Raw genomic sequence first — 22,426 nt, forward strand, 5'->3', positions numbered from 1 at the left:
TATACTATACTAGTGTATATACTATACTACGTGCTAAATTTCAGAATTTCCGTTGTCTATGTCGACCCAGAGAGATAGAAAGGCAGACAGAGGAAGCAAGTTAATTAAAGCTTTTAATAAACATTTACACATTGTAAGGAAAAAAGGCTTTTATTATACTCACAAGTGACATAACAATCACAAATAAAATAATGCGGGAGTGATCTCCCATAAACTTTCTCGAATAGTATTATCATATAACAATAGGGTGAATGCAACTCGTGATATCGACATAATTTTAATCCATTGTTAATTACTAAAAAAATTTAAAATAGAATATGGTACGACAAAGAATAGGCATGAACAGTCTATGTAATCATACTAAATTTAAAAAAAAAATCTTTTAAAAATATGTCAAGCGATAAAATTATAATTACATTTTTAAAAATTAAAGCCGTTTGGAAACCATCGATTAAACTCAAATTTATATTTTTATATCGAATATAATCCGTTGAAAAGCGGCGGAGAGTAAAACAATAAAAGTTAGAACAATGGTTTACATGATAAAAAGTACACAATAGTGATCTATGGCCATATAGGTCAAGGACTCCCAGTTGCACCCACTTTTCTCTTTGGATTTGTTTCCATGGCCCATGCCCAACCATGAACAGACTGAAAGGCGGAGTTCGTTTGATTTTAGAGGTGTCTCCTATATGAGTTGCTGTCCTCAGCAATCTGCCAGGGATTCGTATTCGGGAATGAAGTCTAGATGAAGTGGAACCTATTTTGTTTGGTATATTAAACAGTTGTAATAATAATTATATTAACACCTACATATTTAACTATCGTCAGTATATATGTATATATACAAATAGATATGTATTTGTTTTCTTCCTTCTTTTATGTTCATTTCACAAACAAATCGTAGAATTAGGTAACGATACTGCACTGTTTAAACCTACCCATTTTGTACTCAGATTCACAACTGCTTACACATGCTTATATGTTAATCTGCATAGTCTCGATACACTTATAACCACTTCCATGCATTTTTCACACCAATTAAATTTGTTCTAGCTTTAAGCATGTCTAAAACAATATCAACGTTTCCAGCTTATCTTTGTAAAATTGCATGTCTTACTTTTTATAAAGTATGACCCGTGCTGAGTGTACCTTAAACATACACACCATTGTTATTGAAAAACTATACAATCTTTTCCAAGTAGACCTACAATTTATTCTCATAAGCATTTAGATTTTCTCAATGGACCACAACGTGAGTTTACAGACCGCGGACTACGTGGTGACAACGCTGATGTTGGTGGTGCCGCTAGCCATTGGCATTTTCTATGCAGTTAAGGACTACAACAAGGCGACACGGGATCAATACCTGCTGGGAGGGAGGCAGATGTCCATGTTACCTGTGGCCATCTCGATTTTTGTCACGTTCGCAGTAAGTACACGTTAGTAAAATGTAGCAGTAATTTGAGGGTTATTGTAGCATAGAGAGGAATCGTAGTAGTAAGGCAAATCGGAGTGGTAAGTAGATAGTAATTGTAGCTATAAGTAGAGATGAATCGTAGTAGTACAGGGCAATCGTAGCAGTAAGTATACAGTAACTGTAGCAATAAATAGAGGGTAATTTATCATTAAGTGAGGTAACTACAGTAGATACATGTAATCGTAATACACAACGAAACATTCATACTGAAAAAACAATGTTTGTGTTAATATTTGTTATCTATTTCTACGGTCCCATGAACGTAAACAAAAAATTTTCTCTTTCAGTCGGCCATATCCCTAGTTGGTGTCCCCGCTGATGTTTACTTCCACGGTCCCATGATCCCCATCTTCCAACTGGGATTCGCCATCGGCTACTTGCTGGGGGTCGTCACCATGGTCCCCCTCATCTACCCCCTACACCTGACCAGCATCTACGAATATCTCGAGATGAGATTTGATTCCTCGTTTGTCCGGCGTTTTACGGTCATCATCGGCATGTTGCAGACAATGTTGTACATGGCCATGGCGCTTCTTACACCAGCCCTTGCACTGCAGGTATGTATTCCATTTTTTGTCATTGTGCATATTTCATTCACTTTCGTGATGACATGGTCTTAGTGGGACCCTAACAATATCCGATAACCAGAAAAAATTATAATTGATAAATAGAAGATTTAACTGTTTTTGTCTTTGTCACTAATTGTTTTTCAAGATGCATTACTTTGCCTCTGTGTTGATTTTATGATTATTTGTATATGATTCCAGACAGCTGCAGGGATCCCACTTGAGGTGTCAGTCCTGATTGTTGGTGTGACCGGCACTGTGTACACCACATTGGGGGGTATCAAGAGTGTCGTGTGGACGGACGTCTTTCAGTGTGTCGTCATGTACGCTGGGATCTTCATCATGCTCATTAAAGGTTGGTCTATTTAAGCATTAGACGTATGTTTCTTTATCCAAGAAAGTATGGTCTTCATTTATAAAATCTTAGTTAAGTTTCGAATAATTCTGAAATTAATAGGTAGCTATTACGTCTATAAATAATTCATATCACGAATCAATAGTTTGTTTTCAATATATTTCTTTTTCGTATATTATTAGTTTTTTCAAAATAAATTTTCTTTAATGACTAATATGTTTTCAATTGCATATTATGTAACTCACTTTGAAGCAATTAATTGATATCTTGGTTACACTTAATAAATAAATGCTATAAAAGTGGATGGAGAGTTGCTCTTAATAAAAATAAATCGTCTAAAAACACAAACATTCAGAAATTGTGTTTGTGTTCAAGGCGTGATGTTGGTTGGCGGTGTTGACGTGACTTTACAGATTGCCAAAGATGGTGGACGGACATCGTTCATGGCATTCAGTCCCGACCCTAGGACTAGACATACCTGGTGGGGGACAACTATCGGTGGAGCATTTATGTGGTAGGTGGAGGGTGGGTACAAATAAACGCGGAGATTTTATGTGGTAGAGGGAGGGGTGGGTACAACTATAGTTGCAGCATTGCAGGTGGAATGTAGGGCACTACTATGTATTATTAAGTGTATATATATATATATATATATATATATATATATATATATATATATATATATATATATATATATATATATATATATATGGTTCAAAGAGCATAAATTATTACTATTTTGAAATAAGTGTCATATATTGCAAGTTATTTTGCGAAGAGTATATGTGATATTTAACACAGTTGTGTTTTAGTTTTAGGTGTAAGTTAAAATTTACTGTAAACCATTCTGTAGATGATTACAATAGAAAATGATAACGTCATAATATTTGCTCTAAAAATGGCATCTATTTTTTTAAACAATCAGCTATTGTTCAGTTTATAAAAACAACTACAAACTTCGTTTGCAGGCTCGGTAACATATTCAACCAGTCCACTACACAGCGAGTCTGTTCCGTGAAAACGATGACCGCAGCCAGAATATCTCTGATCATTAATGCGATTGTAACTGTTGTGTACGGCGTGCTGCTGTTGCTAGTTGGCATCGTAATCTTTTCGTACTTCTCTCACATCCAATGTGACCCGTACGAGGTTAGTATACAGAGTGACCAGCAAATCTGCGACAAAACTGCTGGGTACACCATGCGCATGGAAACTTCGTACACTGAATTATTGCGACAAGAAATATTTACGCACCAAATTCCAAATATTAAAAAATAATAATAGTTTTTGTATACTAACTAGTTAACTTTTCTTTTGGTTTGTATCCTTAAGTCCATGTCAATACCAAAGTAAGTTTCTATTGAGCTATGTAAAGAGTCAAGTTCACTCTTAAAATTGTACGGTACATTTCGCTGCAGAGGGATCGAGCCTTATCTCTGGCAGATAAGGTTCGATCCCTCCCAACACTAAAAATTAAGAACGAAGAAGAAGAAGAAGCTGCAGTATGTGTTATCCTTTGATCATAAAAATAAGTTGCATATTTTATTATTTCAAGAAGTAATGAAAAGAAAAATCATACGTTCTTGATAAAATACCACAGTTCAACTTATTATAATTTAAAAAAAATTATCTTTTAAAATGTTTAGTAAACATAGCACATTTACAAATGTAGTTATTTGATGAAGTAACATTCTCATCCAAAAGTATTATTATAACAGTCATAAAAGACCACACATGTCAATGACTAAAAATGCTTCTACTCTAAACAGGCTGGATTAATAACAAACAAGAATCGGATTCCTGCATATTTTGTTCTGCATTCGCTTCAAGATCTTCCGGGCATGGCTGGAATTTACATGTCAACACTGTTCAGTGGCTGTCTTAGTACTTTGTCTTCAGGTTAGTTGATAGATGTAGCCTCAATACTTTTTCTAGATACACATGTGCTCGTATACACAGATGATGTACATCTAACATTTTTATTTCCATTGTTTAAGGTATCAATACATTGGCAGCTGTTACAGTGGAAGACATTTTGAAAAAACCACTAGAACGGTTCTCAGAAAGCAAGGCCACAATGATCACCAAGATTATCGCCTGTGTGTACGGGGTTATAATTATAGGCTTGGCATACTTAGCCGACCAGGTTAAAGGTTCCATCGCTCAGACAGCAATGACCGTATCTGGTGCATGTTCTAGTCCCATAGTAGGCATATTCCTACTCGGTGCAACAGTGCCTTGGGCTAACAAGTACGGAACCTTGTCTGGAGGTGTTATCGGCATCACTGTCAACATCTGGATCTCTCTTGCAAACCTCTTGTACGGCCGTAAAGCCGCTGCACTCCCATCAGCTTCGACTGAAATGTGTTTCCAGAATATTACTACGCTGCATAACATTACAACAAATATCATGAATAGTACTTCACTGACAAATATATACCCCTATTTTAACAATATGTTTACACTGTCGAATGGTACCCAAAACATCACTGATTTTGGTATTAATGACAATAAAAATTTCACTAAGAATGTTACAGATTTTGATATTTCGGAAACCAACGTTTTTCTTCATTTCATTTACAACTTATCTTATGAATGGTACGGCGTTATAGGCATAATTATAACTTATTGTTCTGGATTGGTTATCAGTTATTGTACAAGACATTACGTTCAAAATCAGATCAATCGGGAACTAATTTTTCCGTTTGTTAGAAAATTCTGGAATTTACCTAAAATCCATAGAAAAGAAACAGACGAGGAAAATTTTCAAGTTGTAGAAAAGAAAAAAGTTCCGAAAAAATTGTTGGAGAACTACAAAGAAACAAAACTATCAATTAATTTAGGTACTAATTAACAAGCAAGATGCTGATAAGGATTTAAACGTATTAGTAATGTGTGTCTTACGTACCCAGTGGTCGAAGGAAACTAAATATGAACTTCCAGAGATTTTAAAACATTATTCCAAAATAAAAGAAAATTAAATTGCATTTATATTATGAGAGTGTTATTTTATTTAAAATTTACGTTAAAATATTTGAATGGTTTACGAAAGCAAAATGAACTTTACTTAAAAACGAATGATAAAATAAAATATTTCGTTATTGTTATTCGTGTATTAACTTGGTTGTTTCCCGTTTGTTCATTAAAATTCTAGAACAAAAAAAAAATCTTAAAAAATCTATATATATAAAAAGCAATGTATGTCTGTCTGTCAGCTTTTATGCATTACTACAACTTTTATCCGATTGCCAAGAAACTTTGGGAAGTTGTAAAGAATATTCCCGGGGAGGTTTCTGCGGGAAAAAAATTTCAAATTCGCAGGGGTGGCGCCCCAGCAGGGCGCGATTTTTTTTCTTCTTTATTTACATATATAAAAATAAAAGTCGATTGCAGTTTTACACCGTTCATTCGATCGCCATCAAACTTTGGGGAGTTAATTAGAACACTTCAGGTGAGGTTTCTGTAAAAAAACATTTTTCAATTTCGCAAGGGTGGCGCCATGGGATGGTGTGATTTTTCCCTATAGACGGTATATAAACATAAAAGAATATTGCGGTTAGACACAGTTTATCCGGGTGCCATAAAACTTTAGGGAGTTGATGAATACTCCCGAGAAGTTTTCTGGGGTGGGAGGGGATATGGGGTTGGGTGGGGGGAGCGGGAATTTAATTTTGCATAGGCGTTCGCCCGGCAGGATGCGATTTGGCGCCCTGGTCTTTCCAGTAAGCGCTATAGCGACTACGTTGGGTCTAAACAATGCGACAGACAATGGATAGGATGGGGCATTACAAACGCTCGCTAAGTTGAATAAGCGCCCTGGTAGGGTGCGATTTGGCTGTAAATAAAATTTTCTGTTTGGGCCCCCAAAGGCTCACATGGGCCGCTAAGGGCCATGTAATACGTTTTCTTTTAATAATCAGAAATTAACCAAGGTTAGATTATTAACTAGGATGTTTCTTTTTGTCCGTAAAAAAATCCAAACAGTTTCGTCACTTTGCGAATGATGCAATTAGCATCTATTTTTAGACAATCCAATCAGAATTTGAGATCGAGCATCTAATAATAGACAATTAGTAACGCTAACATATTGCATCACTCACACTGATGTTTAAAACACGTCAAATAATTTTTTTACATGTTAAAGAAAAAACCCTGTTCATATGTGTTACTTTAGCAAATGACGAAATCTGCATCAAAGTTAACAGGATGCTATTTGGCTCTCTGGGTTATCCCATGAGCATGATGGCGCCTGTTAGTTTTAAGGAGCCTATGCGGTAGTGTAAGCGGGGGGGGGGGGGGGCTCCTGAAAGCGTTCCTCTACGTCCCTTACACATGGGCGGTCACCGAAGTGTGTTATACCTCATTATTTCGGTAAGTGATTTATGTACACTCAAGGTTTTCATGCGGTAGTGTAGGTAAACCCGTTGCACTGATATTTATGATCCAAGCGCAGGCATTATTTACGTCTAAATAACTCACTTTTAGAAAACAAGGTCACGTGTCTAAGAATATAGGATTGGTAACGCATGGATGAAACCCTTCTTATATATTTCGTCGGACTTTCTTCTATTCCCGCGTCAATGCGCGGGGACGGGTACTCTAGTAGTATATAAAATTATTATTTATACACCTATAGTGGGTTTTATGGTTAGAATAAATTTTTGTTTAGAAAACATAGTACCTGCCATCGCTTAAAACTGTCATTACAAATATAATGAAGACAATTTTAATTTTATATAGACGGATTTTATACAACATCAAATAAACTGTGTTGGTGGTAATCCTTCTTAGTTTTGTGTGAGTCTTTGTATCACTCTCCATGTAGTATTAAATGCAATTACAGTTCACCTGTTTCAATTGCCTTTGCATATGACGACAATGCAGTCAGCACTATGCCCATACGCCTTTACTTACCCTGAGTTAGGTAACCAATAATTGGTATAATCAGACGTGGGTCTGTCTTGGTGTGGTCGTAATTCTAATGAGAGCACCAGAGATGAAGGCCACAAAACATCCAATAAAACCATATATATATATATATATATACATATATATATATATATACATATATATATATATATATATATATATATATATATATATATATATATATATATATTACTAGCGTACCCGTCCCCCGCGCGTTGCAGCGGGGATAGAAGAAAGTTTGACGAAATGTATTAGAAGGATTTCAACAACGCGTTACCAATCATCTGTTCTTTGACGCATGACCGTCTTTTCTAAAAGTGAGTAATTTAAATGTAAACAATGCCTGCGCTTGGATCATAAATATCGGGACACGGTTTTACCTACACTACCGCATGAAAACCTTGAGTGTACATTAATCACTTACCGAAATAATATCGTAGAACACACTTTGGTGACCGCTCATGTGTCAGAGACGTAGAGGGGCGCTATCAGGGCCCCACCCCCCCACCCGATTACACTACCACATAGAAGCGGCGTAAGACCCCTGGCTCCTTAAAACTAACAGGCGCCATCGTGTCAAATAGCATCCTGTTTATAATGATGCAGATTTCGTTATTCGCTAAAGTGACACAAATGAACAGGATTTTTTCTTTAACACGTAAAAAAAGTATTTGACGTGTTTTAAACATCAGTGTGACTGATGCAATATGCTAGCGTTACCAATGGTCTATTATTAGATGCTCGATCTCGATTTCTGACTGGATTGTCGAATAATAGATGCTTGTTGCATCATTCGCAAAGTGACGAAACTCTACAGTACGCTCCTCATATTCAAAAAGTTATTTTTTCATCTTTGGCATGGTGACGAAACTGTACAGAAGGATTTCCTCGCGTTACAAAGTTATTTTAGAAGCCTGTTGTAGTTTTACCGCCGAATATAGTAGTACCCCTTACTCGCTATGCAGGACGCTCGATTAAAGGGTGCCAAGTGCCAACATAGTCGCTCTAAAACTCTGGGCGCCAAACCATGTATTAACGAAAGTTGTACCCTATATGGCGCCGCCCATAATAAACTTTAGTTTTCTTTTTCGCAGAAATATTCTCGGGAGTATTCTCATCTACTTCCTATAGTTTGATGGCACTCGGATGAACCGCATCCGAGTTTTATTTTTTATATACCGTGTATAGAAAAAAAAGTCGCCCCCCTCCTTGGGGGGCGACGCCCTTGCAAGATTAAACAATATTTTTTTTTTGCAGAACCCTACCATTGAGTTGTCTAATTATCTCCCCAAAGTTTCATGGTACACGGATGAACGGTGAAAACGAAATTGACTTTTATTTTTATAAACCGTATATAGAGAAAAATCGCAGCCTCCCGTGGCGTCGCCCTTGCGAAATTAAAAAAGGATTTGTTTTTTACAGAACGCTTCCCTGAATTGTTCTAATCAACTCCCCCAAAGTCTCTTGGCTACATGGTCTGGTGAGCTGTGGTTCACGCTGTTTACAATCGTAGAGCCGGGTTTAATGACGGCTATTAGGGGTAGATAATTTAGTTTGAAACGATTTTAAACTTAGGGGAGGTAACTAAGAGGAATTAACTTTCAAGTGGGGGGTGGGGGGGGGGGGGTGAGGGTGGGGATGGGGAAAGAAGGGGGGGGGGGGGTTATCGTCCTTAACGAGCTACTGATAGTGTTTTAAAGCAAACATTTTCAGTGGCAGCGTTGGTACTGTCGAATTCACAAATTATGAATTACTTAAAAGTAGAAAATAAAACAATTAAATAGCGGCGTATGATGCGCCGCGGGTCGGCTCGTACTAGATAAAGGAGATACCGTAAAAGAATAAACCATAACTTTAGGAGTTTTTGTTGATTGAAATAATTTTAGAAGCTGTGATTGTAGGAGTCCGGTTTACAGGAGTGTACTAACGCAGAAAGGAAGTTCAAATAAAGTGGTATCTTTTTTGTCTGATGTATAGGAGATGTAATAATTACATTAACACCTAAGAATTTAACGAGCGACAAAGTATGTATTATTCTAAATATTAGAATACGTATCTATTTTTAAATGTTCCATTGACATACACACCAGATAATTAGGTCACGACTGTATAATGTTTGCTTTACTACAAATCTTGTCCTAAAAAAATGTTCGCTGTTATTTTCACCGGCTTGTTTATAAACACACGAAATGATTACATGTTTATCCACTTTTTCTCGATACACTTATAACCACTTCCATGCATTTATCACACTAATTAAATTAGTTCCAGCTATAAACATGTCTAAAACAATATAAACGTACCCAGCTTATCTATGTAAAAATAAACTCGAGTCTTTTATTTTATAGAAGTAAAAATAGAGATTCATAATATGTACCTTAGTGCAAATCTATATAAACTGTTCTTAGCGAGAGTTTATTCACTTCAAAGTTTAGATTTTCTCAATGGACCACAACGTGAGTTTACAGACCGCGGACTACGTGGTGACAACCCTGATGTTGGTGGTGCCGCTAGCCATTGGTATTTTCTATGCAGTTAAGGACTACAACAAGGCGACACGGGATCAATATCTGCTGGGAGGGAGGCAGATGTCCATGTTACCTGTGGCTATCTCCATTTTTGTCACATTCGCAGTAAGTAGAGGAGATTTCTTGAAGTAAGTTGAGAGGAATCGTAGTAAGTAGAGGAACATTGTACTAGAGAGGATTTAAATAAAATATTTGTTCTTTCAGTCGGCCATTTCCCTAGTTGGTGTGCCCACGGATGTCTACTTCAACGGTCCCATGATCTCCATCTTCCAGCTGGGATTCGCCATCGGCTACTTGCTGGGGGTCGTCACCATGGTCCCCCTCATCTACCCCCTACACCTGACCAGCATCTACGAATATCTCGAGATGAGATTTGATTCCTCGTTTGTCCGGCGTTTTACGGTCATCATCGGCATGTTGCAGACAATGCTGTACATGGCCGTTGCTCTTCTCACACCGGCTCTTGCACTCCAGGTATTTACACCGTGTTTTATCATTGTGTGTTTATCTCTCTTATATTCGATCATTGTCGGCTATACCACTACAGGTATATACGGCGTGTTTTTATTATTATGTGTGTTTATCTCTCTTATTATCATTGTCGGCTATACCACTACAGGTATGTACGCCGTATTTTCTCACTGTGTGTTTCAACTATCTTTATCATGGTTATCTCTGGCACTTTCAATGCTCAGTATTACGTAACTCTACCACTGGTAAATATTACGCAGAACCCGGATTCTTTTGGGATGGTCCTAGACTGATGAATTACAAAACTAAAAAGACTACCAGAAAACAAAAAAACTCTTCAGGGACTCGAATCTAATATCTAGGGTAAAAACAAATACGAAGACCTTCTACAACTAATAAACTTTTAATCAATCTAAAACCTTCTAAAATGCAAACATGTCTAAATAATAAAATACTATGCACTAAAATATACAATGATGAAAAACCCAACTTACAATTTCTGGAATAACACACTGAAACTATTAACACTGGGTAAGGTATCTAAGTTATCACCACAACCTACACGTTATTAAAATAAGACACAGAAAATACTGAATACACTGGAACTTAGAGATAACTACTGCTTAATCTAGAAAATACAACATGGCGTCATGGCTCTCTCTCTCTCTCTCTCTCTCTGTGGGTTTCTAGTGGGCTCCTCGTGTGAGGAAAATTCCTCCTTTATATACTACTCTAAAATTATGGGATGTTGACCTCAAGGACCATTGGGGTGATGGAGCCACAGCACAAGTCACACGAACTCAGTGGTGAATACTATCACATGAGTGTGATGGAAATTTTTTGTTTAAACCACAGACCACTCAATGCCATTTAAATATTCATAAAATTAAACAATTACAAAAAGAAGACCTAAGTAGGTCAAATCAGTAACCAAAAATCTGAAAAAAATGTTAAATAGAATATTTTACTTTGTGTTTGTATGTTACTAATTGTTATTGTGGACACACATCTAGCCTGTTTAATAGTTTTAGCAATATATTTATTAAGAAAAGCAATAACACACATTTGTACACGGTACCAGACAGCTGCAGGTATCCCCCTTGAGGTGTCAGTCCTGATTGTTGGTGTGACCGGCACTGTGTACACCACACTGGGGGGTATCAAGAGTGTCGTGTGGACGGACGTCTTTCAGTGTGTCGTTATGTACGCTGGGATCTTCATCATGCTCATTAAAGGTTGGTCTATTAACGCATTAGGCGTATGTCTCTTTGACCAAGTTTTAAAATATTTTTAAAAAGTCATATTAAATAATCGTAGATCCGTTTCTTCATGCGTCAGTTATTTCCTTCTAGATCCACCAAAACGTTATATTCATAAATCAAACATGGTTTTATTTTTAAGTTGCTAGCATGTTCTGTTTATTTTTCAATGAAAGTAAAGAATGAAAAAAGTGTAACAAATTTTATCAGTTGTAATAATTATCAGATTATAATTAAAGCATACCTTTTGCTATCCATACAAATTTAATCCTTCCCTGAATCAACTGACTGCATAAATAAGTGTTTCAATGGTTCATTACCTTCGGTGACTAATGTATATTCAACAACATGAAGAGATACGTTTCTTTGAAACAATAGTTGTTCCTAGATTAAGATTGGGACGTCAGTGAAACAATAAATAAAAATGCCCATTAAAAATTGTAATGTCTACAAACATTCACACATTGTGTTTGTGTTCAAGGCGTGATGTTGGTTGGCGGCGTTGACGTAACTTTACAGATTGCCAAAGATGGTGGACGGACATCGTTCATGGCATTCAGTCCCGACCCTAGGACTAGACATACCTGGTGGGGGACAACTATCGGTGGAGCATTTATGTGGTAGGTGGAGGGATGGGAAAAACTGTAGGTGGAGTTTTAATTTGGTGAAATGCAGGGCACTACTCTAAAAGTATCATGTACTTGGTTGTGAATGGTATAACCGTTTGGTGATATGTGGAATATGAAGCAACTTATTTAATTGAAAATTACTGTAATGCATTCTTTACATGTTCTTTTAAGTAAAGTAGAGATAACCACAATATATGTCATGAAACACAACATCTATTGCAGGCTCGGTAATGTATTCAACCAGGCCACAGCACAGAGAGTCTGCTCCGTTAAAACGATGACCGCTGCCAAAATATCTCTGACCATCAATGCTATAACACACGTTGTGTATGGCGCGCTACTGTTGCTAGTTGGCATCGTGATTTTTTCGTACTTTTCTCACATCCAATGTGACCCTTATCAGGTGAGTACACTGGATGACCAGCAAATCTGCACCAAAACTATCGAGAAATATTTACGCACCAAGAAAAAAAACAAAAAAATGTTAGATATAAAAATAATTAGTAGTTTTTTTTTAAATATTCATCTGTTAAATTTATTCTTTATTGTTTGTAGCCTGTGCTCATAAAAAATATTGAATATTATAATATTTCCAAAAGTAATGCAAAGAAAAATCTCATGTTTATTGAAAAATAACTACAGCTCCAATTATTTTAATGTTTACAAAAATTATTTTATAATATTTTTAGCTTGGAGTATTATTATAACAGGCATAAAAAAAGCAAAAATATAAATGACTTAATAAAAAAATTATAAAAAAAAAACTTTATAATAACAAGCTTTTAAATGCACTGAAAATAAGAAAATAAAACTAACTTGCCTTCTTTAACAAAAAGATTTGGTCGCTCATAAGATCTTCTACATATTTAAGCGACAAAAGCTTTTATTAAAGAATGACAATTAGTTTTATTTTTTTTTTATTTTCAGTGCATTTAAAAGCTTGTTGCTATTAAGTTTTTTATATTTGAATTATTTCTACTTTTTAGTGATTCCTAATTTATGAAATCAACTTGACTAAAAATATTTACTTTAAAAAAGCATTAGTTGCTCACTGTATCAGAAAGACGATTATCTGCCCCGTGAAAGCAGCCGTCCGTGACCATACTTTACAGACAACAGAAAGTTCTAAATCTTCTTACCTCCACTTAGTTTCAAATAGTTTCAAACGTTTCTGCCCCTAAAAACCTTCACTACATCAACCGGCTCTACGATTGTAAACATTCTCGTGAACCACAGCTCACCAGACTGTTAGAGTGATCGCGTCTATCTAGCTATCTTCCTTTCTGTTATTGAATAGAGTAATCTATCGAGTTATTTAATTTTGTTATCTCCTTTTAGTTCAAAACCGTTTAATTAATTTTTAATGATTGATTTAACGGCTAATTAAATTAAAATAAATAAATAGACTTGTTTTGTCATCGAAGTAGTACGTATATGAGAAGTTTTAACGAAACCGCAACATTAGAAGGGGGTAAAAAATTGAGTTACAATTTGCCACAAACGCACACACAAACAAGCTTACAGAAGTTGCGAACTGAATAAAAGCTTTTACTAAAAAAAAGTTTGTAAAATGCTTCTACAGGCTGGATTTATAACAAACAAGAATCAGATTCCGGCTTATTTTGTTCTACATTCGCTTCAAGATCTTCCGGGCATGGCTGGAATTTACATGTCAACCCTGTTCAGTGGTAGCCTTAGTACACTGTCTTCAGGTTAGTTGATAGAGGTAGCCTCAGTACACTGTCTTCAGGTTAGTTGATAGTCATGTCCTCAATATTTACTAGGTTAGTTAATAGAGGTAGCACCAGTACACTGTCTTCAGTTTAGATTATAGTGTTAGCCTCAGTACACTGTCATCGGGGTAGTTGATATTGTTGTCCTCAATATTTACTAGGTTAGTTGATATAGATAGCCTTAGTGCACTGTCTTCAGGTTAGTCGATAGAGGTAGCATCAGTACAATGTCATCTGGGTAGTTAATAAAAGAAGCCCCAAAATTCGCTGGGTCTATTGATAGTGAGAGCCTCAGTACACTATGAATGGGTGAATTGCTAGAGGCAGCCGCATGACACTGTCCTCATGTAAGTTGACAGCGGTAGCCTCCTAGCAATGTGTTCAGCCCAATACACTCTCTAAAGACAAAAGTCCCCGTACACATTTACACACACTATGCCGAGTATGTAAACTATATTTCTTTTAATTTTTTTTAGGAATCAACGCATTGGCAGCTAATACAGTGGAAGACATTTTGAAAAAACCACTAGAACGGTTCTCAGAAAGCAAGGCCACAATGATCACCAAGTTTATCGCCTGTGTGTACGGGGTTATAATAATTGGCTTGGCCTACTTAGCCGACCAGGTTAAAGGTTCCATCGCTCAGACGGCAATGACCGTTTTCGGTGCATGCTCTAGTCCAATAGTGGGCATATTCCTACTCGGTGCAACAGTCCCTTGGGCTAACAAGTATGGAGCGCTTTCTGGAGGTCTTATAGGCATCACTGTCAACATCTGGATCTCTCTTGCAAACCTCTTGTACGGCAGTAAAGCCGCTGCACTCCCATCGGCCTCAACTGAAATGTGTTTTCAGAATATTACATCGCTCCATAACGTTACAACAAATATCATGAATAGTACTTCACTGACAAATATATATCCTTATTTTAACAATATGTTTACTCTGTCGAATAGTACCCAAAACATCACTGATTTTGGTATTAATGACAATAAAAATTTCACTAAGAATGTTACAGATTTTGATATTTCGGAAACAAACATATTTCTTCATTTCATTTACAACATATCTTATGAATGGTATGGCGTTATAGGCACAATCATAACTTATTTTTCTGGGTTGGTTATCAGTTATTGTACAAGACATTACGTTCAAAGTCAGGTCAATCCGAAACTAATGTTTCCGTTTGTTAGAAAATTCTGGAATTTACCTAAAATCTCTAAAAAAGAAACAGACGAAGCAAATTTTAAAGTAGTAGAAAACATAAAACTAGCGAAAAAATTGTTGGAGGACTACAAAGAAACAAATCTGTCAATGAATTTGAAGACAAGTTAACAGAAGCTGTTTAGAATTTTGACATTGCTGATATGTGTTGTAGATTTCAAGTTCTCTATAAAGAGCAATATAAAAAACAAATCTATATATTTTATTTTTAAAAAAAATTAACGTGAACATCTTTGGTTAGTCGACGAAAGCAAAGTGAACTTCACTAAACGACTAATTACAAAACTAATTATTTCGTTATCGTTGTTTTGTTTGTGTGTTCCAATAAACATAATAATAGCTAAGAAGATTTATTATGTATGTTTTTCTATTTATATAAATATTTATATATTGCATTATATATTGTATTAAATTATACCTATACTGTGCCTTTTGGCTAAAATACATTTTTAAAAACACTTACTGAGAGTTATGGCTCAAAACTGTCGTAACTAAAAATTACGAAGAAGAAAATTTGAAATAAAGATAGACGACATGCATAATAAATCAGATAAGCTATGTTGTCGGTAACCCTTTTTTGTGTTAGTCCGTGTCACCAGTGTTTCTTTCAGATTTTTTTTCTTCAGAGGAGCGGGGGCGCATGAAATTTTCTGAGTGTGTGTGTGGAAGGGGGGGGGGCGGACTAAATTTCTAATTTTTTTTTTAGAGTGGAGGGAACTGGTAAATGTATATATTTTCTATATATACTCTATTTTGTTCGGGTTGTGGGGGGGGGGGGGGGGAGGCTTTGCACTTCCGAGGAGATACCTGAAAGAAACTCTGCCTGACATTCTTCCTGTAGTAAAAATGTTCTCCTGCGAACCTTATCGTCAATGGAGCAAGTGAAATGGAGTTCAACTGTTTCAATGAAATCGGTGTATGAAGAGATGTGTTCAGCACAGTATCCAGCCGCCCTTAGTCAGGAAACCATTAGAGCTATATGGACATGGCAGTTGGTTGGACATGTATTTGGGGCAGCGAATATTTGTTACATACCACAAAAGTGTAATTTATTGGGACTCTCCATACTTGTTGATCTATATAAATGAAATGGCCGGAATTTTAATTCCTTGACAGTCTTAGTTACAATCTGACTGAAATAAATAAATAAATAAATAAATAAATAAATAAATAAATAAATAAATAAATAAATAAATAAATAAATATATATATATATATATATATATATATATATATATATATATATATATATATATATATATATAATTCTCTACGTCGCCCGACAATCCGGAACACCAACTCGCATTCATGCACGCCGACGCTCTAACTCTCCTCCACCCCCCCCCCCCCACCCTCGCTCTCCAGGCAAGCGCAACAAACCTTATCGCTGTCAATTGGGGTTAGATAATTAATTTTTTTAACTGTTTAAAACTAAGGGGAGGTAACAAGATCTGCTTGATCTTTTCATTGACGTCTGTAAACTGCTTTCACGGGGGTGTGGGGGGGGGGGGTGGATAATAATCCTCCATAAGCTACATATAGTTTTTTAAAGCAGCATTGGTAGAGTCGAATTCACAAATTATGAATTACTAAAAGTAGAAAATAAAATATTCAAAAAACCTATATTTATCTATAAATATAATTCTCTACGTCGCCCAACTATGCGGGACACCACATACGCACGCCGACTCTCTAACCATTCTTCCTCCCCCTCCCTCTCTCGCTCCAGGCGTGCGCAACAGTGTACCCACCCACCCCTTTTTGACAACTGTGTCTTTCATGAAGTCTTCATCCGTCACTAAATAGCGGCGTATGCCACGCAGCGGGTTGTCTCATTTATTTTTAAATTAGTCATACATCTATTTTCTGGTGTAAAATTTTCGAATCGGGTCAAAGACGCATTAAATTTGTGCATTTACGTTTTAGTATAAACATTAAACAATGAATAAATAAATTTGTATTAGAATAAAATAAAGAAAATATCCTCAAAATGTTTTCTCAAAGAATGGACTCTTTCTAATACCCGAACACCTTCACTGCAAGAAACGTTCATAAATATACGTGCATAAAATTTAGACACGGTTACTTAGAGAATACATTAACAAGTTTTTGTCACGGCTGCTCTATTTGATTTAATATTCCAGACATTGTGACACCAAGACAAGGACAATGTTAACTTAACATATAGTCAACTTTAAATCTGCAGGATGTATAATTTTCCATACAGCATTATCATTATAAGATAACAAGATATTTTACAGCCAAGCATCCATAACGTATTTATATTTAAGAAACATAAAAACCACGAAACAAAATGCAGAATATTTTCTTAAACATTATGGTACGGAAATTTATTTTCACATTTCAAAGAGAATAGGACAATATAGCTTTAAATGTAATATAAAAGCTCGACAAAAAACAAATCTGCAAACTGTATCTGTAAATCTAGTTGGTCTTTTAAAAAGCAGTCACAGTCTAAAGATGGACGTAGAGACCAGCATCCAAGTGGCCGACTATGTTGTATGTGTTGTTGTCTTGTTGATTCCTATGGCCATCGGGATTTTGTTCGCTGTTAAAGACGCGAAGAAGGCGACCAGAGAGGAATATTTGTTTGGAGGGAGACGGATGTCCCTAGGGCCTGTGGCGTTGTCACTTTTTGCAACATACATGGTAAGTGTGGTCTTTCAATGAAGTTACGCGAGTATTGATTCTACGGATTTTTAAAGAAAGTTAGCCAGTTCGTCATTATTTTCAGTAAACAGAAAAAGGGTAATATTTTAGTCTTAAGCTTACTAAAACGTAAATATTTAACAAAATAATTCAAATGGTTGTAAAAAAAATGTTGGTCCATAAGAGGAAATGTGTTTATTTTGTCCAAGCATCTCAAGTAGAATAAGACCAATGTGTAAAAAAAAAACAACAACAACAACAAAGAAGTCCCTACAGTGTTGTTATAGTGGCACTCATTTTGTTTATGCATTACAACCATTAATTCATCATCTCCACCCCCCCCCCCCCCTTACGACTATCAACTGTCTGTAGATTATGATAGTATTGAAGCATAGATAAAAGTTTTTTAAGTATAGCACCAAATTTGATAAATCCGAATTAATATTCCTACAAGCAGTTTAATATCCAATGAATTAGTTTATGAAAATTATTTTTAAAAAGAATCCTGTTATTTCAATGTTTCATTTTTTTTCAGTCAGGCATTGCTATAATCGGCACCACTGCTGACATGTACACGAACGGAGCCATGATAACCATCATGTATGTTGGAATTTCTGTCAGCTACGCAATCGGTCTGTTCACCATTGTGCCGCTGTTCTATTCGCTACAACTGACAAGTATCTATGAGTACTTCGAGTTGAGGTTCCACTCACGTGCAGTGAGGATGTCAGCACTGACCGTTGGTATGTTACAGACCATCTGCTACATGGCTGTAGCTCTCTACAGTCCAGCTCTAGGGCTACAGGTCAGTTATGATTGTTATCATTTCGTGTCCAGCAAATAGTTGTATTGCTAACATTTTAAGACCTTATTAAAATCACACATAGTTTGTTCAGATCAACACAAAATGTTAACTGTTAAGGTCATTGAAATAGTTACAATTACATAGGACTATATCAATATTTTAGAAAATTACGTTCTTAAAAATGACAATGAAAATTGGTTGTATTTTTTTTAAAATAGACAACAGCAAACATTCCATTATGGATGTCTATTGTTATTGTTGGCATCATCGGCACCGTGTACTCAGCTCTGGGTGGTATCAAGAGCGTTGTCTGGGCGGACGCTTTTCAATGTTTCGTCATGTTTGGTGGGGCTCTTCCTATTATTATCGTAGGTGTGTTACTACGTGTTCTTTTACTTATTGATTGTAGGTCTTACATTATGTTTGTGTTGGTTTACCATATATACTTTTGACTATTTCTTTTTTTAGTCACCTAGATTTGTCTCAATCTTTATATCGTATTGATTTGTTGAGGTATAAATTAATCGCTAAAGCTAGAGTGTCAGTCGATGTCAAGTAATACTCAATATAAACAGGAAAAACTATTTTGAATCTTAAATGATATTTTTAAAATTATAATGTAAGGATTTATGTAAATGGTTTCTGTGTTCATTTTAAAGAACTATTTATTTAAAACAGGTATAAAAACAGCAGGTGGGTGGTCAGAAGCGTGGCCACTAGCTGTGAAAGGTGGAAGAGTTTCTTTTGACTCGTTCGACATTGATCCTAGAGAAAGACATACCTGGTGGGGAATGGTCCTAGGCTGCGCTTTCATGTGGTAAGCTTGATTTGTAACAGCACAACTAATTAAACATGCAACAATTTTGGTACATCTTTGATACAAAATCAATAAAGCTAATTCCAATTATGTGTCAACGATTGAGTGACATAATAATTAAAAACATCTTCAAAATAACTTTATTTTAAATCTTTCATGCTTTGTTTTCCAAATTTTCCCAGGCTAGGCAGTACATTCAACCAGTCAACCATCCAAAGGTTGTGTGCCATGAAGACAATGAGAGACGCCAAGCTGTCGTTTATCCTAAACATCCCAATTATTTTATTTTACGGCGTTGTGATGTTTTTTGTTGGCTTCGGAGTTTACGTGTATTTTACAACCATTCAATGTGACCCAGTTACTGTAAGTTTCCTTTTTTTTCTTTTTGTTATAACCATTTGTATCAAAATTAGGTATGAGCTTTTACATTTATATTTTTCACAACTCTTCGTGATGTTGAGTTAGAAATAAATTTTAAAAAATTACATTGTACTAATATGTGATTATTTGTTAGTAAGTAGTATTGCATGCATTTAAATATAATGTTCGTACTCTTTAAAATAACCCACTTTTATTTTGTTTTATTTTAAGAGCGGTTTAATCAGCAACAGAAACCAAATTATGCCATTCTCCGTGATGCACGCTCTAAAAGACATGCCTGGGTTGGCTGGTCTTTTCATGGCCACACTGTTCAGTGCTTCACTCAGTACTATTTCATCAGGTTGGTTCAGTGCTTCACTCAGTACTATATGGTCAGGATGGCTCAGTGCTTTATTCAGTACTATATGTTCATTATGGATTAAATATCGCAGGCACTACGTTTAGTACATATAATATTTATCGCTCAGTCATTGCATGAAAACTAAGTTAAAACATTTAGTTTTTTAAAAAATCGAATTTTTTTGTACACATGTACAAAATTAGCTCATTTCCTACATTAGTAACATAAAACTACCCCTTCTTAAATGTCAAATCTGTATATTATTTATAACACAAAGCTTTCACATGTTTAAACTACTGCCAGGTGTCATTTGCGCCTGGAGTTTTTCAAAGACACAGCTCTGGCAACTAAAGCACCACAGCCTTATGTAAAGCCTTAAATTTATTTTCGATAAAAATTACTTGATAACAACATAACAACCAAATAAAGGAATGCTCTATAAATAACACGACAACTTATTATATAGAACATCAAATTATAGATGGAAGTGCGTCCTTTAATAGTACTAACATCTTGTAATTTACAGACCAGCAATAAATATATAGAGACTGTTGTTATTTTATTTTTACACTTTACAGGTTGTCTATCCCATTTATATTTGCGATGATAGTAAACATAAGGATTACGTTTGAAAGTTTATTGTGTGGTTCGCAATCATTACATAAATGGTACACAACTGCAATGCTAAGTTCAGCTAAACTTATATTTATTTTGTATGTTTGATTCTTTTTATAAATTTTTAATCACAGGTATCAGCGCTTTGGCAGCCAATACTGTAGAGGATATTTTGAAGAAGTGTCTTGGACGTTTTCGAGAAAGCCGGATAACATTTTTTACCAAGTTGCTTGTCTGCTTCTATGGATTTGTCATTGTTGGTCTTGCATACTTGGCAAATTCACTAAAGGGCCCCGTAACACAAATTGGAGCATCAGTTTTTGGAGCCTGTGGGGGCCCTATGTTTGGGGTGTTTATACTTGGGGCGTGCATCCCCTGGAGCAACAAGTACGGCGCCTTAGGTGGAGGTGGGCTGGCTCTTGTTTTCAACTTGTGGTTGGCCATTTCAGGACAGATGTACGGGAGAAAGACCCGACCTTTGACCCCTCCTCCAGTAGATAACTGCTACACCAACAACTCGATGTCACTACGCAATAATTCATTTACTTTTGAAAATATAACAAAATCTTATACTGTAAACAATATCACACATGCCAAAGATGTACACAGTTATGGTTTCTTCTTGTACGATATCTCGTACGTCTGGTATGGTTTTATTGGTTGTTTTTTGGCCTTCATCTCTGGTGCATTCATAAGCATTTGCTTCAGAAACTACGACCACACCAAACCTGACCCTAGACTCATTGTGCCCATGTTTCGTAAATCTTGGTCCGTGTTGAAACACAAGCCCTATCCAAATGACATCTCGGGAATATACGTCAGTAGTAAACTTGAGAAGCTTGATTCCAAACTTAGTGTAACTACCTTTATTAGCAAATAAACCAGCTAGCCCATGTCCATGTGTATATCTCGAATTGATATTTGATCAGTGGTGAGAGCTATGTTCAGAGTTGTTCGCGATGTTCGGAGGTGTGAGCTATGTTTTTTTTTTGGAGGGGGGGGGGGGGGCGGGGGAGGGGGTTATGTTTAGAAGTGTTGGCGATGTTCAGACGTACTGCTTAGTTTTCGGAGGTGTTGGCTTTGTTCGGTGATGTTGGCTTTGTTTGATGGTACAGGCTACGGTCCGATTTGTGCGCTATAATGAGAAGTGTGGGCTTTGGTGGGAGGAGTTTGCGATGTCTAGTAGTATGGAGGTTGAACGCCTTTGGTGCTTGGAAAAATGCAAGATATTTTTAAATGGTCTGTATTTCATCAACATGTAAATAAAAAGAAAAAACTCAAAACATTTTGTTTAAGATTTTTTTGTTGGAAGAGTATTATTTAAGCCTTCATATTTCCTAAAGCAATTCTAACGACAATGTACGGTTGAATGAATGCATTTTTTCTGTTCATTTTTTTAAAAAGGTTTTTAGTTTTTCTTTTTTTTGGTTAATTTTTCAAACCATGTTAGTAACTTTTAATCAATTTTTAGTGCATAAGAAAAAGTGTTTGGCACTTGGCATCAACTCACCCTATCAGTTTGAACAAAAATGTGTTTACAATAATTAACCCCGGAACAGTGTTCGTGATATAGCCAAACAAATATAAACATTATTTAACATCGTGTTAACAGATAAAGAAACATTA

General features: G+C 35.9%; 4 protein-coding genes across 4 annotated transcripts; all 4 read left to right on the forward strand.

The window, feature by feature from the left end:
• The first annotated feature begins 1,157 nt into the window (after positions 1 to 1,157).
• Positions 1,158 to 5,313, forward strand: LOC131935911 (sodium-coupled monocarboxylate transporter 1-like). The gene is made up of 7 exons (XM_059292655.1): positions 1,158 to 1,432; positions 1,768 to 2,037; positions 2,248 to 2,401; positions 2,777 to 2,915; positions 3,370 to 3,550; positions 4,171 to 4,300; positions 4,399 to 5,313. The coding sequence occupies exons 1-7, from the start codon at positions 1,244 to 1,246 to the stop codon at positions 5,253 to 5,255; spliced, it is 1,920 nt and encodes a 639-aa protein (XP_059148638.1). The 5' UTR covers positions 1,158 to 1,243; the 3' UTR covers positions 5,256 to 5,313.
• Positions 5,314 to 9,753: 4,440 nt separating this feature from the next.
• LOC131935962 (sodium-coupled monocarboxylate transporter 1-like) lies at positions 9,754 to 15,345 on the forward strand. The gene is made up of 7 exons (XM_059292721.1): positions 9,754 to 9,963; positions 10,063 to 10,332; positions 11,411 to 11,564; positions 12,070 to 12,208; positions 12,440 to 12,620; positions 13,800 to 13,929; positions 14,427 to 15,345. The coding sequence occupies exons 1-7, from the start codon at positions 9,775 to 9,777 to the stop codon at positions 15,281 to 15,283; spliced, it is 1,920 nt and encodes a 639-aa protein (XP_059148704.1). The 5' UTR covers positions 9,754 to 9,774; the 3' UTR covers positions 15,284 to 15,345.
• A 2,097-nt stretch (positions 15,346 to 17,442) lies between these two features.
• Positions 17,443 to 20,564, forward strand: LOC131935912 (sodium-coupled monocarboxylate transporter 2). Its single transcript, XM_059292656.1, has 7 exons — positions 17,443 to 17,842; positions 18,378 to 18,647; positions 18,866 to 19,019; positions 19,326 to 19,464; positions 19,647 to 19,827; positions 20,056 to 20,216; positions 20,489 to 20,564. The coding sequence occupies exons 1-7, from the start codon at positions 17,654 to 17,656 to the stop codon at positions 20,562 to 20,564; spliced, it is 1,170 nt and encodes a 389-aa protein (XP_059148639.1). The 5' UTR covers positions 17,443 to 17,653.
• A 102-nt stretch (positions 20,565 to 20,666) lies between these two features.
• LOC131935914 (sodium-coupled monocarboxylate transporter 1-like) lies at positions 20,667 to 21,697 on the forward strand. The gene is made up of 2 exons (XM_059292657.1): positions 20,667 to 20,700; positions 20,935 to 21,697. Exons 1-2 carry the CDS (start codon positions 20,667 to 20,669, stop codon positions 21,678 to 21,680), a joined length of 780 nt encoding a protein of 259 aa, XP_059148640.1. The 3' UTR covers positions 21,681 to 21,697.
• The last annotated feature ends 729 nt before the right edge of the window (positions 21,698 to 22,426 follow it).

This window comes from Physella acuta, unplaced genomic scaffold, assembly GCF_028476545.2.
Source record: "Physella acuta isolate Inbredline_101_S28 unplaced genomic scaffold, ASM2847654v3 ptg000164l, whole genome shotgun sequence".
Taxonomy (NCBI): Eukaryota; Metazoa; Mollusca; class Gastropoda; family Physidae; genus Physella; species Physella acuta.

Bases quoted from the DNA above. Each gene is read 5' to 3' on its own strand.
- LOC131935911 (XM_059292655.1), top strand. From the start codon at position 1,244: ATGGACCACAACGTGAGTTTACAGACCGCGGACTACGTGGTGACAACG. The intron at 2,916-3,369 runs GTAGGTGGAGGG...CTTCGTTTGCAG, and splicing joins ATCGGTGGAGCATTTATGTG to GCTCGGTAACATATTCAACC. The intron at 4,301-4,398 runs GTTAGTTGATAG...CCATTGTTTAAG, and splicing joins TCTTAGTACTTTGTCTTCAG to GTATCAATACATTGGCAGCT.
- LOC131935962 (XM_059292721.1), top strand. From the start codon at position 9,775: ATGGACCACAACGTGAGTTTACAGACCGCGGACTACGTGGTGACAACC. The intron at 9,964-10,062 runs GTAAGTAGAGGA...TTGTTCTTTCAG, and splicing joins CCATTTTTGTCACATTCGCA to TCGGCCATTTCCCTAGTTGG. The intron at 10,333-11,410 runs GTATTTACACCG...ACACGGTACCAG, and splicing joins CACCGGCTCTTGCACTCCAG to ACAGCTGCAGGTATCCCCCT.
- LOC131935912 (XM_059292656.1), top strand. From the start codon at position 17,654: ATGGACGTAGAGACCAGCATCCAAGTGGCCGACTATGTTGTATGTGTT. The intron at 18,648-18,865 runs GTCAGTTATGAT...TTTTTAAAATAG, and splicing joins GTCCAGCTCTAGGGCTACAG to ACAACAGCAAACATTCCATT. The intron at 19,828-20,055 runs GTAAGTTTCCTT...TTTTATTTTAAG, and splicing joins TTCAATGTGACCCAGTTACT to AGCGGTTTAATCAGCAACAG.
- LOC131935914 (XM_059292657.1), top strand. From the start codon at position 20,667: ATGGAAGTGCGTCCTTTAATAGTACTAACATCTT. The intron at 20,701-20,934 runs GTAATTTACAGA...TTTTAATCACAG, and splicing joins TTTAATAGTACTAACATCTT to GTATCAGCGCTTTGGCAGCC.